Below are 14,036 nucleotides of genomic sequence, written 5' to 3'. Positions count from 1 at the left end.
AAGGGGAGATAAAAGGAGACTTAGAGATGGCAGAGAAATTGAATGAGTTCTTTGCATCTGTCTTCACGGCAGAACACCTCAGGCAGATACCGCTGCCTGAATGGCCCCTCCTGACCAAGGAATTAAGCCAGATAGAGGTTAAAGAGAAGATGTTTCAGACCTAATTGACAAATTAAAGATCAATAAGTCAGTGGGCCCCGATGGCCTCCACCCAAGAGTTCTTAAGGAACTGAAGAAGGAAGGTGCTGATCTCTTGATTAAAATATACAACTTGTCCCTTAAAATGGCCACAGTGTAAGAGGATTGGAAGGTAGCAAGTGTCACACTGATCTTTAAAAAGGGAAGGGGACTGATAGGCCTATCAGCCTAACATCTGTTCCAGGTAAGATGGTGGAATGCCTCATCAAAGACAGATTCTCAAAACACATAGATGAACAAGCCTTGCTGAGGGAGAATCAGTATGGCTTCTGTAAGAGTAAGTCTTGCCTTACAAACCTTTTAGAATTCTTTGTAAAGGTCAGCAGGCATGTGGATGTGGGAGAACCCGTGGACATTATATATCTGGACTTTCAGAAGGTGTCTAACACGGTCCCTCACCAAAGGCTACTGAGAAAACTCCACAGTCAGGGAATTAGAGGACAGGTCCTCTCATGGATTAGGAACAGGTTGAAGACCAGGAAACAGAGAATTGGTGTCAATGGACAGTTTACACAATGGAGAGAGGTGAAAAGTGGTGTGCCCCAAGGATCTGTCCTGGGACTGGTGCTTTTCAACCTGTTCGTAAATGACCTGGAGACAGGGTTGAGCAGCGAGGTAGCTAAGTTTGCAGATGACACCAAACTTTTCCGGATGGTGAAGACCAGAAATGATTGTGAGGAGCTCTAGAAGGATCTCTCCAAACTGGCAGAATGGGCAGCAAAATGGCAGATGCGTTTTCATGTAAGTAAGTGTAAATTCATGCACATTGGGGCAAAAAATCAAAACTTCACATATAGGCTAATGAGTTCTGAGCTGTTTGTGACGGATCAAGAGAGAGATCTTGGGGTGGTGGTGGACAGGTCGATGAAAGTGTCAACCCAATGTGCAGCAGCGGTGAAGAAGGCCAATTCTATGTTTGGGATCATTAGAAAAGGTATTGAGAAAAAAAGGACTAATATTATAATGCCGTTGTAGAAATCAATGGTAAGGCCACACCTGGAGTATTGCGTTCAGTTCTGGTTGCCACATCTCAAAAAGAACATAGTGGAAATGAAAAAGGTGCAAAAGAGAGCAACCAAAAGGCATTTGGGCTCTTCAGCCTAGAACAGGGGTCTCCAAACCCCGGCCAGGGGGCCAGATGTGGCCCGCAGCAAGCCTCTTGTCCCCTGAAAGCCTCTGGCCCACTCGACTGTACATGACCAGAGCTGTACCCTGATTGCATCTGGAGGGTGTTCTGAGGGCTGGAGAGGCTGAGTGAATGAGCCCACTCATTCATTTATTCATTCATCTATGTTCCATCTCTAATTTATTTATTTAAATTTTATATTTAATTTTTTTCCTGGCCCTCAGCACTGCACCAGATGTTTCATGCGGCCCTCTGGCCAAAAAGTTTGGAGACCCCTGGCCTAGAAAAGAGGTGGCTGAGGAGGGACATGACTGAGACATACAGAATTATGCACGGGATGTACAGAGTGGGGGAGCGTGATGGTGTCGCCCTCCTCCCTTGGTCGCATCAGTGGCCACTCTCGCTGCAGGGGCCAGTCTGCATTCTGGGGGCAGAGAGAGAGCACCTTGGCTTGTCAAGCAGCCTAATGTCGGAGCAGGCCTGGCTGCTGCCCTTTTGCTGGGCGCAGAGCTCTGGCTAGTCCTCAGCTAAGCACCTCCCTTGCCTCACTGGTGGGCCGTGTGCCATTCTCCTTCACCTGTGTAATCCCATGGTCTTCTCTGCAGACGGTGTATGACGAGTGGTTCATCACCCTCTACAACCTGGTGTACACGGCCCTGCCTGTCCTGGGAATGAGCCTCTTTGACCAGGTATGGTGTGTCTCCTGTGCTCAAGCCTACCCAGCCCCAGCAGGATTCCTGTGGCCTGGTGGAGGGCACCCCAGCAGCACCCCCAGCTCAAAAGAAGGCCCACCTCGAGGTGCTTCTCCCTCAACATGGGAGGGGCCTGGATGCCCTCAGGGGCTCGGATCTGGCTTTGCTGGAGGAATGGGGGGCAAGGCGGGACCCTCCCCACACACGCGCCTGGCACCAATGTCTGCCCCCCTTCTTTCCGCAGGACGTGAACGACTGCTGGAGCCTGCAGTTCCCCCAGCTGTATGCCCCGGGTCAGCAGAACCTTTCCTTCAACCAGGCGGAGTTTGTCAAGTGCCTGCTGTACAGCATCTACAGCTCGCTGGTGCTCTTCTTTGTGCCCTATGGGACCGTCCAGGGCTCTGAGCGGAATGACGGAAAGGCCATCGCCGACTACCAGTCCTTCGCCCTCATGGCTCAGACCTGCCTGCTGGTGGTGGTGTCTGTCCAGGTGGGGCCCCCTGTCAGCTGTGTCTCTGGGGCTCTGCCAGAAAGAGTGGGGCTGGAGTGTGGGTTGCAGCCTAGAGTCCCCCACATTTTGAACTGCAGGTGCGGTGGAGATGCTGCTTATCCCTCACCATGGCCCCCAGGTGCTGTCTGGAAAAACTTCCATTGAAAGCCAAAAGCAGCTTTTTCAAACTATAGTTTGTGCCTTTGCAGGGGGAGGTGGTCTGCCTGGGAGCCCTGGTGGGGGCTAAGTGGTGAAGCCGCCAGCCTCTCATACAGGACTGGGCCACTTCCCCAGGCTGGCCTGCAAGATTTATAACAAACCCAACCCCAAACATCCAAGTCTGAAAGGCCTCTGCCTCTACACAGAGTTTTACCAGAAAGGTGAAGAGAGGTAGGCTGGCCCCTTGCCTGGCCTGCTTGCCTGCCTGCCTAGCTAGCCCTGTGTGTGGAAGAAGCAGCACTTCCCAGCGCACAGCCTTGGGGGTCCTGACCTTGAACTTCCCACCTAGCAGCCTAAGGGCCCAATCCTGTCCAACTTTCCAGCACCGGTGTAGCTGCAAAGCAGCCCCAGAGGTAAGGGAATAAATGTTCCCATACCTTAAGGAGAACTCTGTGACTGCCTCCCCCTCACAGGATGCAGTGCACGCCCCATTGGCACAGCTACACCGGCATTGGAAAACTGGATAGGATTGGGTCCTAAGACTGCTATCCTATACACACTTGCCTGGAAGTAAATCCCATTGAACTTGCTGGGGCTCACTTTTGAGTAAATATGCATAGATGATGAACGGCAGCTGGATTCCGAGGAGGTGTAAGACCGCTGCTCCCTGTCAGCTGGCCAGGAATTAATACTGCCATGGAGATGGTGGCTTATTTTTGCTCATCATAAGAACATAAGAACATAAGAACAGCCCCACTGGATCAGGCCATAGGCCCATCTAGTCCAGCTTCCTGTATCTCACAGCGGCCCACCAAATGCCCCAGGGAGCACACCAGATAACAAGAGACCTCGTCCTGGTGCTCTCCCCTACATCTGGCATTCTGACTTAACCCATTCCTAAAATCAGGAGGTTGCACATACACATCATGGCTTGTACCCCATAATGGATTTTTCCTCCAGAAACTCGTCCAATCCCCTTTTAAAGGCGTCTAGGCTAGACGCCAGCACCACATCCTGTGGCAAGGAGTTCCACAGACCGACCACGCGCTGAGTAAAGAAGTATTTTCTTTTGTCTGTCCTAACCCGCCCAACACTCAATTTTAGTGGATGTCCCCTGGTTCTGGTATTATGTGAGAGTGTAAAGAGCATCTCCCTATCCACTCTGTCCATCCCCTGCATAATTTTGTATGTCTCAATCATGTCCCCCCTCAAGCGTCTCTTTTCTAGGCTGAAGAGGCCCAAACGCCGTAGCCTTTCCTCATAAGGAAGGTGCCCCAGCCCCGTAATCAGCTTAGTCGCTCTCTTTTGCACCTTTTCCATTTCCACTATGTCTTTTTTGAGATGCGGCGACCAGAACTGGACACAATACTCCAGGTGTGGCCTTACCATCGATTTGTACAACGGCATTATAATATTAGCCGTTTTGTTCTCAATACCCTTCCTAATGATCCCAAGCATAGAATTGGCCTTCTTCACTGCCGCCGCACATTGGGTCGACACTTTCATCGACCTGTCCACCACCACCCCAAGATCTCTCTCCTGATCTGTCACAGACAGCTCAGAACCCATCAGCCTATATCTAAAGTTTTGATTTTTTGCCCCAATGTGCATGACTTTACACTTACTGACATTGAAGCGCATCTGCCATTTTGCTGCCCATTCTGCCAGTCTGGAGAGATCCTTCTGGAGCTCCTCACAATCACTTCTGGTCTTTACCACTCGGAAAAGTTTGGTGTCGTCTGCAAACTTAGCCACTTCACTGCTCAACCCTGTCTCCAGGTCATTTATGAAGAGGTTGAAAAGCACCGGTCCCAGGACAGATCCTTGGGGCACACCGCTTTTCACCTCTCTCCATTGTGAAAATTGCCCATTGACACCCACTCTCTGCTTCCTGGCCTCCAACCACTTCTCAATCCACGAGAGGACCTGTCCTCTAATTCCCTGACTGTGGAGTTTTTTCAGTAGCCTTTGGTGAGGGACCGTGTCAAATGCCTTCTGAAAGTCCAGATATATAATGTCCACGGGTTCTCCCGCATCCACATGCCTGTTGACCTTTTCAAAGAATTCTATAAGGTTGGTGAGGCAAGACTTACCCTTACAGAAGCCATGCTGACTCTCCCTCAGCAAGGCCTGTTCATCTATGTGTTTTGAGATCCTATCTTTGATGAGGCATTCCACCATCTTACCCGGTATGGATGTTAGGCTGACCGGCCTATAGTTTCCCGGGTCCCCCCTCTTTCCCTTTTTAAAAATAGGCGTGACATTTGCTATCCTCCAATCTTCTGGTACCGTGGCTGTTTTGAGGGACAAGTTGCATACCTTAGTCAAGAGATCTGCAACTTCATTCTTCAATTCCTTAATAACCCTTGGGTGTATGCCATCAGGGCCCGGTGACTTATTGATCTTTAATTTATCAATGAGGTCTGAAACATCTTCTCTTTTAACCTCTATCTGACTTAACTCCTCGGTCAGGAGGGGCCGTTCGGGCAGCGGTATCTGCCCGAGGTCTTCTGCCGTGAAGACAGATGCAAAGAACTCATTTAATTTCTCTGCCATCTCTAAGTCTCCTTTTATCTCCCCTTTCCCTCCCTCACCATCCAGAGGGCCAACCGCTTCTCTGGCAGGTTTCCTGCTTCTAACATATTTGAAGAAGCTTTTATTATTCCCCTTAATGTTGCTGGCCATGCGTTCCTCATAGTCTCGCTTGGCCTCCCCTATCACCTTCTTACATTTCTTTTGCCACAGTTTATGTTCCTTTTTATTCTCTTCATTAGGGCAAGACTTCCATTTACGGAAGGAAGCTTCCTTGCCCTTCACAGCCTCTCTAACTTGGCTGGTTAGCCATGCGGGCACTCTCCTGGATTTAGTGGAACCCTTCTTTCTTTGCGGTATACACCTCTGCTGGGCCTCTATTACTGTTGTTTTAAGCAGCCTCCATGCACTCTGGAGAGACTGGACTCTTTTTACCCTCCCTTTCAACCTCCTTCTAACCAGCCTCCTCATTTGAGGGAAGTCCGCCCGTCGGAAGTCAAGGGTTTTTGTTAGAGATTTGCCTGGTATTCTTCCCCCAACGTGCACGTCAAAACGGATCGCAGCATGATCACTGTTCCCCAATGGCTCAGTAACGTTTACATCTCTAACCAGGTCCTGCGTACTGCACAAAATTAAATCCAGAGTCACCTGTCCTCTGGTGGGCTCCTTGACTAGCTGATCTAAGCCACAGTCATTCAGCACGTCAAGAAATCCGGTTTCCTTATCGTGACCAGAACACAAATTGACCCAGTCAATATGAGGATAATTGAAGTCCCCCATGATTACAACCCTGTCCTTCCTTGTCACCTCCCTGATCTGTTTCCTCATTTCAAGGTCCCCATCAGATTTCTGGTCTGGAGGACGATAGCACGCCCCCAGTATTACATTGCTGCACAAGCCTGGTAATTTAACCCACAGAGATTCTACGGTGGAGTCGGACCCACCTTCAATCTCTACTTTGCTGGATTCTATCCCTTCCTTAACATAAAGGGCCACCCCACCTCCAACACGCCCCTGCCTGTCCCTCCTGTAGAGTTTATAGCCCGGGATTGCGGTATCCCACTGATTCTCCGCATTCCACCAGGTTTCCGTTATGCCCACTATGTCAATATTTTCCCTTGTCACCAGACATTCCAGTTCTCCCACCTTTGCTCGTAGACTTCGGGCATTCGCATAAAAGCATTTATACACGGAATGCCCCAGGATGGGCTGCTTATTCGCTCCTTTGTCCCCGCATCCTCTCATTGTGCCAAACCGTCTATCACATCCCATCACCCTACCTTTCCCAATTTCTTCTCCTACCCTACCTTTGTCTTGTTGTTCTCTAACCTCCCCATCCTCATCCCATAGGAATGAGGAGTCCCGAACCGGATGCCCCTCGGCTCCTGTCGGCCTTCCCCCAGGGATCAGTTTAAAAGCTGCTCTGCCACCTTTTTAATGTTATGCGCCAGCAGTCTGGTTCCATTCTGGTTCAAATGGAGCCCGTCCCTCTTGTACAGGCCCCGCTTGTCCCAAAACGTTCCCCAGTGCCTAACGAATCTAAACCCCTCCTCCCTACACCACCGTCTCATCCACGCATTGAGACCCCTGATCTCCGCCTGCCTAGCTGGCCCTGCGCGTGGAACAGGTAGCACTTCAGAGAACGCTACCTTTGAGGTCCTGGCTTTCAGCTTCCTGCCTAAAAGCCTAAATTTGGCCTCCAGGACCTCCCAGCTACACTTGCCCACGTCGTTGGTGCCGACATGCACCACAGCCGCTACCTCTCCCCCAGCACTGTCTACTAGCCTGTCTAGACGAGAAGTGATGTCCGCAACCTTCGCACCAGGCAGGCAAGTCACCATGCGGTCCTCACATCCGTCGCAAACCCCCCTCTCTATGTTTCTAATAATCGAATCCCCCACTACAAGAAGCCCCCGACCCCCCTCCCGCCGAGGAGTATCCCGAGTGCGCTCGGATACGGGCCCATCCCCTGGAGAAGGGATCCCCCCTAGGGGATTGTTTCCCTCCTCTCCAGGATGACGTCCTCCAGTCCCGAGACTTCCCACCCGGGCAGCCGAGGAGCTGCACGCCTGAGGTTGGGACGAAGCCTGATCGTCCCCGGAAGTCTCCCCACGGTCCTCCTCTGGCTGCCTGCGCTTCTCCAGGTCGGCCACCAAGGCTTCAAGGGAGCGGACGCGTTCCCTGAGAGCCTGGAGCTCCTTGCACCGAGGACACACCCATGACTTATGCCCAAGAGGCATATAATCATACATGTGGCACTCGATGCAGAACACTGGATAGCCCCCACCCTGCTGCTGGCTGTCTGACTGCATAGCTTTTTTGTTGTTGTTGTTGTTGTTTTATTTAGGGGTCCTTTTAAAAACCGTACACTGGATAGCAGCCCTCTTCTCAAGGGAAGAGGAAGGGCAGTGTATGGGGCCCTGGCCTCCTCGCCCTGCTGCTGAACTCGCCCAGATGCTAAACTCTTGTGCCTTACCATCCTTTGGAGGCCTGTCTTTTCAATCAGACGGAAGGGTGGGGGGAGGAGTTAGATGGGAGTTTAATACTTTCTGGCATAATAGTTTCTGGAGGAAAAACCCATCACAGGTTACAAGCCCTGATGTGCATGTGCCACCTCCTGATTTTAGAAATAGGCCATGTGAGATGCAAGGGAGGGCACCAGGATGCAGGTCTCTTGTTGTCTGGTGTGTTCCCTGGGGCATTTGGTGGGCTGCTGCGAGATGCAGGAAGCTGAACTAGATGGGCCTATGGCCTGATCCAGTGGGGCTGTTCTTATGTTCTTAACTACAATTCCTAGGAAGCCTTGCAGGTCTCTTGTTATCTGGTGTGCTCCCTGGGGCATTTGGTGGGCCGCTGTGAGATACAGGAAGCTGGACTAGATGGGCCTATGGCCTGATCCAGTGGGGCTGTACTTATGTTCTTAACTACAATTCCCAGGAAGCCTTGCAGGTTTCTTGTTATCTGGTGTGCTCCCTGGGGCATTTGGTGGGCCGCTGTGAGATACAGGAAGCTGGACTAGATGGGCCTATGGCCTGATCCAGTGGGGCTGTACTTATGTTCTTAACTACAATTCCCAGGAAGCCTTGCAGGTCTCTTGTTATCTGGTGTGCTCCCTGGGGCATTTGGTGGGCCGCTGTGAGATACAGGAAGCTGGACTAGATGGGCCTTTGGCCTGATTCAGTGGGGCTCTTCTGATGTTCATGTGAGCAATGGTCACGGTATATGTCAATATGCCAGATGCAAGGGAGGGCACCAGGATGAGGTCTCTTGTTATCTGGTGTGCTCCCTGGGGCATTTGGTGGGCCACTGTGAGATACAGGAAGCTGGACTAGATGGGCCTATGGCCTGATCCGGTGGGGCTGTTCTTATGTTCTTACTAGTGAGCTAGTATAAAAGCTAGTATATACTAGTATAAAACTGCTTACAAGTGAGCTCTTCCCAGGAGCAGCATGTGTGCCTTCTGGGGCCAAGTGCCTGGTAAAAGGAAGACATAGACAAGCACCTGTGTGAGTGGAGCCGGCTGACCTGCCTCTCTCCTGCTCTTGTGACTGACTCCAGCCACAGCAGGGAATTCCATGCCTTGCCCTCCCCACTGAGCCCCGCAGCCCTCGTCAGGTCAGGGGCACTCCTGTGGGCAGAGCTGCTGGACTAACTGGCCTCTCTCTCCTTGCAGATGGGCCTGGACACGGCCTACTGGACCGCTGTGAACCACCTCTTCATCTGGGGAGCCTGGCCACCTACTTTGCCATCACCTTCACTATGTACAGTAACGGCACCTACCTGGTCTTCACGGCCTCGTTCCCCTTTGTCGGTAAGTCTTGGCACCACGGGCATGGGGTGCAGTGGCTTCAGGGCAGCACCCACTGGAGACAGGACTTCAAGGGGCCAGAAAGATTTGGGAAGGGGGGGCTCCCATACCTTGCATCTTCTTGCAGGTAGAGATGCTCCGGTGCGTTTGTCGACCCTGTTCTTGCTTGCTCAAAGTGGGTGGGAAGATCAAGGCATTGGCAGCTCACTTCTTCCTCTTGGAAGAGGCCACAGCCACCTCTCCATGCCTCCCCCCCCCCCCAGCTGCCTAAGAAAGCAGCCAAGTGGAGCTCCGGCAGCTGGAGAGGGGCTTTGGCTGCCCTGCAATATTCAAGTAAGCAGCAAAGAGCTCTGTGCCTGTTCAGTCTCACAGCTGGACACTGTTGACTGCTGTGAGATGGGGGAGAGGCTGAGGTGAAGCAAGCTGATAAAAGTCAGCTCAGAGGAGCCTGTAGGCTGCCTGTGGAGGAGCAGGACCCGGAAGACCCCTGGGCACTGCACATCCCGGATCGCGGGGGGGGGAGTCCCCCGGCCCTGTTTCCAGACAGGCCATGCCTCACTCTGCCCAAATGGCTGTAGGGCTGAGAGCCCCTTCTGTGTGGCCCATGCTTGTCCACATTCTCCCTGGCCAGGCACGGCACGGAACACTCTGAACCAGCCAGCGGTGTGGCTGGCCATCCTGCTCTGCGTGATCCTCTGTGTCCTGCCAGTTGTCGGCTTCCGCTTCCTGAAGGCCCAACTCAAGCCTACCGTCAGTGACCAGGTAGTTCCCCACAGGCCTCAGCTCTGTGAACCACAGTCTGCCTCCAGTAAGCAGGGATGGGGGGAAGAGGGTGCATGTGCTCACCAGGAATAAAGTGCGCAGAGCTTAGCTGGAACCAGGAGAGGGACGACCCCTCTTTATAGCAGAGCATGGCAGATCCACTGCTCTGAGCCACAGCATGGAAAGAGGTCTGCCTGCAGACCCCAGCTGTGTCCTGAGGGACTCTGTGACTGAGCTTAGGCTGAAGGCTTGTGGAGGCCGGACTCCAGGGTGGGGTCCCCCCCCCTTCTGGGAGGGAGGCCTGAAGTCCAGCCTCATAATTGGTGGTACTAGAGGAGGAGCTGTTGCTCTGGGGGGGATCCTGAGACAGTATCTGTTTCGAACAGCTACACTTGGCCCTGGGCAGGAGCATCAACACAAATGCCCTGAGACGTGCAACACCTAAGCCCAGGGAATGGGATGGAATGGGAATGGGATGCCCCAGACCGGGGGACAGGGAGGCTTTGCCCTGAGCAGAAGGGGGCCACAGTGCAGCTCTGCTGCCACCTTGTGTTCTTTTGGGGCTGCTGGCCCCAAAGCAAACACTCCCAGCCCAAGGAGGGGAGGATGGAGGGTTGGCTTCAGGCTGTCCTGAGCTCCCTGTCATCACCTTTGCCTGCAGATCCCGCCCACAGCATTTCCCATGGGAGGCAAAAGCTGCTTCCCCAAACCGGAGGAAGGATTGCTGGCTGCCATTCAGGCAGGGCTGGGCCAGGCAGGCAGGCAGAGCAGCCGTCGGACTCTGAGTCCGGAAGCCTCTCGCTTCCTGACAGGACTGAATGCAGAACCCCACAAACCGGACAGCAGGGACAGTGCGCCCTCCTCGGAAAGTTGCACACACACTTAGGAGAAATTCTAGTGAGCCTGAATGACACAGGGGACAGGTGGGCAGGCTACACAGCCAGGGATTGGTGAATGTGGCAACAGTGGCCACCTCTTGGTTTCTGATGTCAGTCAGGAACACGTTGTTTTTATAAACTCTATTGCAGCAAGATTTTCAGTGACTGAAAAGTCCCAGGATACATGTTGAAAAATCACGTGCTCCATGTTGATAAGACCGTTTTTCCAGTCCCCGCCCTTTGAGTGTTTTGAATGGCTGAGCACGCAAGTGTAGGCCCTGGAACTGCTGGGGCCTGCTGGCTTCCCTCTCCTTCCCGCATGGCCAGGGCTCCAGAGCTTTGGCTGTTCATTGCTCTGCCGTTACGAGGTGCGCTTATTGAGCTGCGATGGGCCCTTAGTGGCAGACGGAGCATCGAGGTTCCTCTCCTGCCACCCAGCAGAGAGGCTGCTGGGCAAAGACAGCCCCTGCACAGGTGTTCTGTGGGCTGGTGCAGGGCACTAGGTGGGGGAGCCCTTCCGCTCAGAGTTGGAATGCAACGAGAAGGCACTCAGATGTGGCCAGACAGCCCCTGGCTCTGCCCTGCCTGCGGGTTCACCTCTGGCTCAGCCAGGCCCCTCTGCTTGTTTGCAGGTCCTGCGCCAGGTGAGGGAGCTCCAGAAGAAGCCACCGCCCCCCTCGCCCAAGCGCCGTCTGCGACGCAGCGTCTCCCGGCACTCAGGCTATGCGTTCTCTCACCAGCACGGCTTCGGGGCCCTCATCACCTCTGGGCAGAACATGCGCCCCAAGCTGCCTTTTGGCACCACCAGATCCTTCTCACCCAACAGAGAGAAACACGGGGCACAGTGAGTGGGAGAGGAGAGCAGGGCACCCGCACCCTGGATGCCTTTGCAGAGGCAAAGGGTGGGAACGAGCTCCACTTTCCCACAGAGCAGACTGGTCCGGCTGGGGCATGAAAGGGAGAGCAGCAGAGCACATGAAGGGCGACCCTCGGCACGCAGCCTCCTCCCCCCATGGAAATGGGAATGAAGAATGCCCACAGTCACTTCTCTCCCCTGGAAAAACCCCAGCATAACCGCACCCCAAAGAGGGGCAGCACGGCGCAGTCTTCCCTCCAGGATCCGTGCTGGGACGAGGGTGGCAATTCCTGGCTATGACCTGCCTCTCCCAAATAGGGGAGCTGAAACTGAGAAGGGGCTGGCAGAGGAACTGCTGTGGGTTGCTGGTCATCTGCACACTCCCTGGCACGCACATGCTCCAGGCTCGGCCTTGCTGCTTCAGGAGGCTCCCAGAGTGGGATCAGCCAGCTCCTCCCCCGGGTGCAGTGCACCTGGTCTGGTCAGGATGTGCCCAAAGTCCAGCTCACTGGGGCCACATGCCCCGCCCATTTCCACACAGATCTGGAGCTGCTGCCAGAGCCCCCATCAAGTCGCTGAGGGACCCTTTGCAGGGTGAAGGCGCAGGCTGTGGCCCTCTGCAGGCTCCCAGCACAGAGCTGAGAAAGAGATGGTGACTTTTCCAGCAGCCTGCAAGGGAGCTTTGGGGTCTGAGTCCCTCCAGGGTTCTTTCTGGGCTGAAGCAGGTCAAGGCTCCAGAGGCACGTGGAGGTCAGGAGCCTATTGGGGAACAGGAGAGCTGGCCGGTCGCCCTGGGCCCCAGAGGGAACCCTGAGCAGGAGGGTAGGTTTGGTTCTGCCTGGCATGGGAGGGGGGGATACCAGCTGCCCTCTTCCCATCCCTCCTCCTGCTCCCTCTGTCTGGCTGCCAGACCCCACTCCAGAAGGTGTTCCACTGGCAGGCAGCTGCTGCTTGTGGGGTCACGGTGCCTGTCCAGGCCAGCTCCAGGCCACTTCCACTGGAGAGGGCCTCAGGCAAGGGACTGCACTGGCCACTTGTGGGGCAGGCCTGGCTTGTAAAGGGAGCGGAAGCAGCTGGTCCAGAGAAGGGTGTGGTGGCGCTTGCAGATCTGCCAGCTCCCTCCTGGCCCAGTCCCACAAGAGAGGCTGGGCTGGGCACAGGGGCCCTGCAGGGGAGCCACGTGACCAGGCAGAAGCCCAAAGACTTCCTCCAGGCTCCACGCAGCCTTTTCCATGTGGATTCCCAATAAAGCATCTCTTCCCCAGGGCCTGCTCTCTGCCTCCAGTCAGCTCTGTCTTCCTGCGTCTGAGCAGAAGTGGGACTCGGGAAAGCTGGGCAGATGGGAGAGAAGCCTGGCTGGGCTCACTGAGTGCTGGGGGGGGGGAGCAGAAGCAGTAGGACTCCCTTCCCCTGCTCTCCCCTCCCTCCTGGTCTGCTCTGTGTATGTAACAGGAAGAGAACAAGAATGGCAGGAGGAGAGGGTTCGCAGCCCTTGCCCCTCCTGCCACTTGGGCTGGTCTCTGGAGGGCTGATTGCAGCTTGGGTGGCAAGGGTCTGTGGGGCAAGTGGAATGGGATAGGGCTCTGGGCAGCAAGTGATGCCTGTGCAGGCAGGGTGGGGTGCTGTGCAGAACGGGGCAGGGAGGGGCAGCATGACCCCTGAAGCTGCACCCAGCAGGCCATCCTGTACCCCATGCCTGCCTTTGACTTGTGCCAGGACCTTGCCCTGCTGCTCTCCGAGAGGGTGGGGCTCACTTGGGCTTGGTGCTCCTGTCCTCCTCCATCTGTGGGGTCTGGAAGAGCCTCCTCAAAGCGGGTGCAGCAGTTGGAGGTGAAATATTGAGCAGCAGCAGCAGCTAAAAGTCAAATAATCCCCACTACTTCCCCCCCCCCCCCACCGTCACCAGGGCTGGATGGCCTGGTGAGCACACCACCTGTGCAGCACACATCCAAGGTTCTGAGCTAGGTGCCATCTCCCTTCTGCTGGGGGGCTATGGAAAGCCCCCCCATGTCAGTTTCCAACAGTTTTGTGCATCTCTTCTCCTCCAGAGCCCAACAGGGGCTTAGCCTGTCCTGGAAATGGGTGCTCAGTGCACAAAGCGGGGGGGGGCTCACTAGCTTGCCTCCACTCTGGTTTTCTTCTTGTGGGAACAGGAAGACTTGCAAGGCTGAGCTCCCAGACAGCTGGGCCACAGTTCAGGGCAGAGGGAGCATGTATCTTGCAGGGCTGTGCACCCAGAACCTCCCTTGGAGGACAAGGTTGGGAATGACCCTCTGCCTCGCAGCGCTGCCAGCAGTGGGAGAAGAGGAGCTGGGGCCGTGGAAAGCAGCCTCCTGCCCTCACCTGTGCCCTGTGGCTCTGCCAGGTGGACATACTGATGGTGCCACTGTTGAGCTGCTGTGAAACCAACGCACGGAGAGGTCTGAAAAACTCTCATGGCTGATCAGGGACATAAGAGGATTTCATCTGTCCTCTATGATCTAGATGCTCTTTTCAACTTTGGGGTGTGACAGCCATCAGCAGTTGGGGTAACAG

The 14,036-nt window shown here is 54.5% G+C and overlaps 1 protein-coding gene across 1 annotated transcript in view; it reads left to right on the top strand.

The window, feature by feature from the left end:
- The window catches only part of LOC136640555 (phospholipid-transporting ATPase ID-like), an 81,703-nt gene extending 68,935 nt beyond the window's left edge, over positions 1 to 12,768 (top strand). The window contains 6 exon segments of the mRNA XM_066615697.1: positions 1,930 to 2,013; positions 2,261 to 2,506; positions 8,871 to 8,922; positions 8,925 to 9,008; positions 9,637 to 9,767; positions 11,278 to 12,768. Coding sequence (XP_066471794.1) covers positions 1,930 to 2,013; positions 2,261 to 2,506; positions 8,871 to 8,922; positions 8,925 to 9,008; positions 9,637 to 9,767; positions 11,278 to 11,493 — 813 coding nt within the window. The 3' untranslated portion in view covers positions 11,494 to 12,768.
- The last annotated feature ends 1,268 nt before the right edge of the window (positions 12,769 to 14,036 follow it).

This window comes from Tiliqua scincoides, chromosome 2 (genome assembly GCF_035046505.1).
Source record: "Tiliqua scincoides isolate rTilSci1 chromosome 2, rTilSci1.hap2, whole genome shotgun sequence".
NCBI lineage: Eukaryota > Metazoa > Chordata > Lepidosauria > Squamata > Scincidae > Tiliqua > Tiliqua scincoides.
This window is presented reverse-complemented; position numbering and strand designations above follow the sequence as displayed.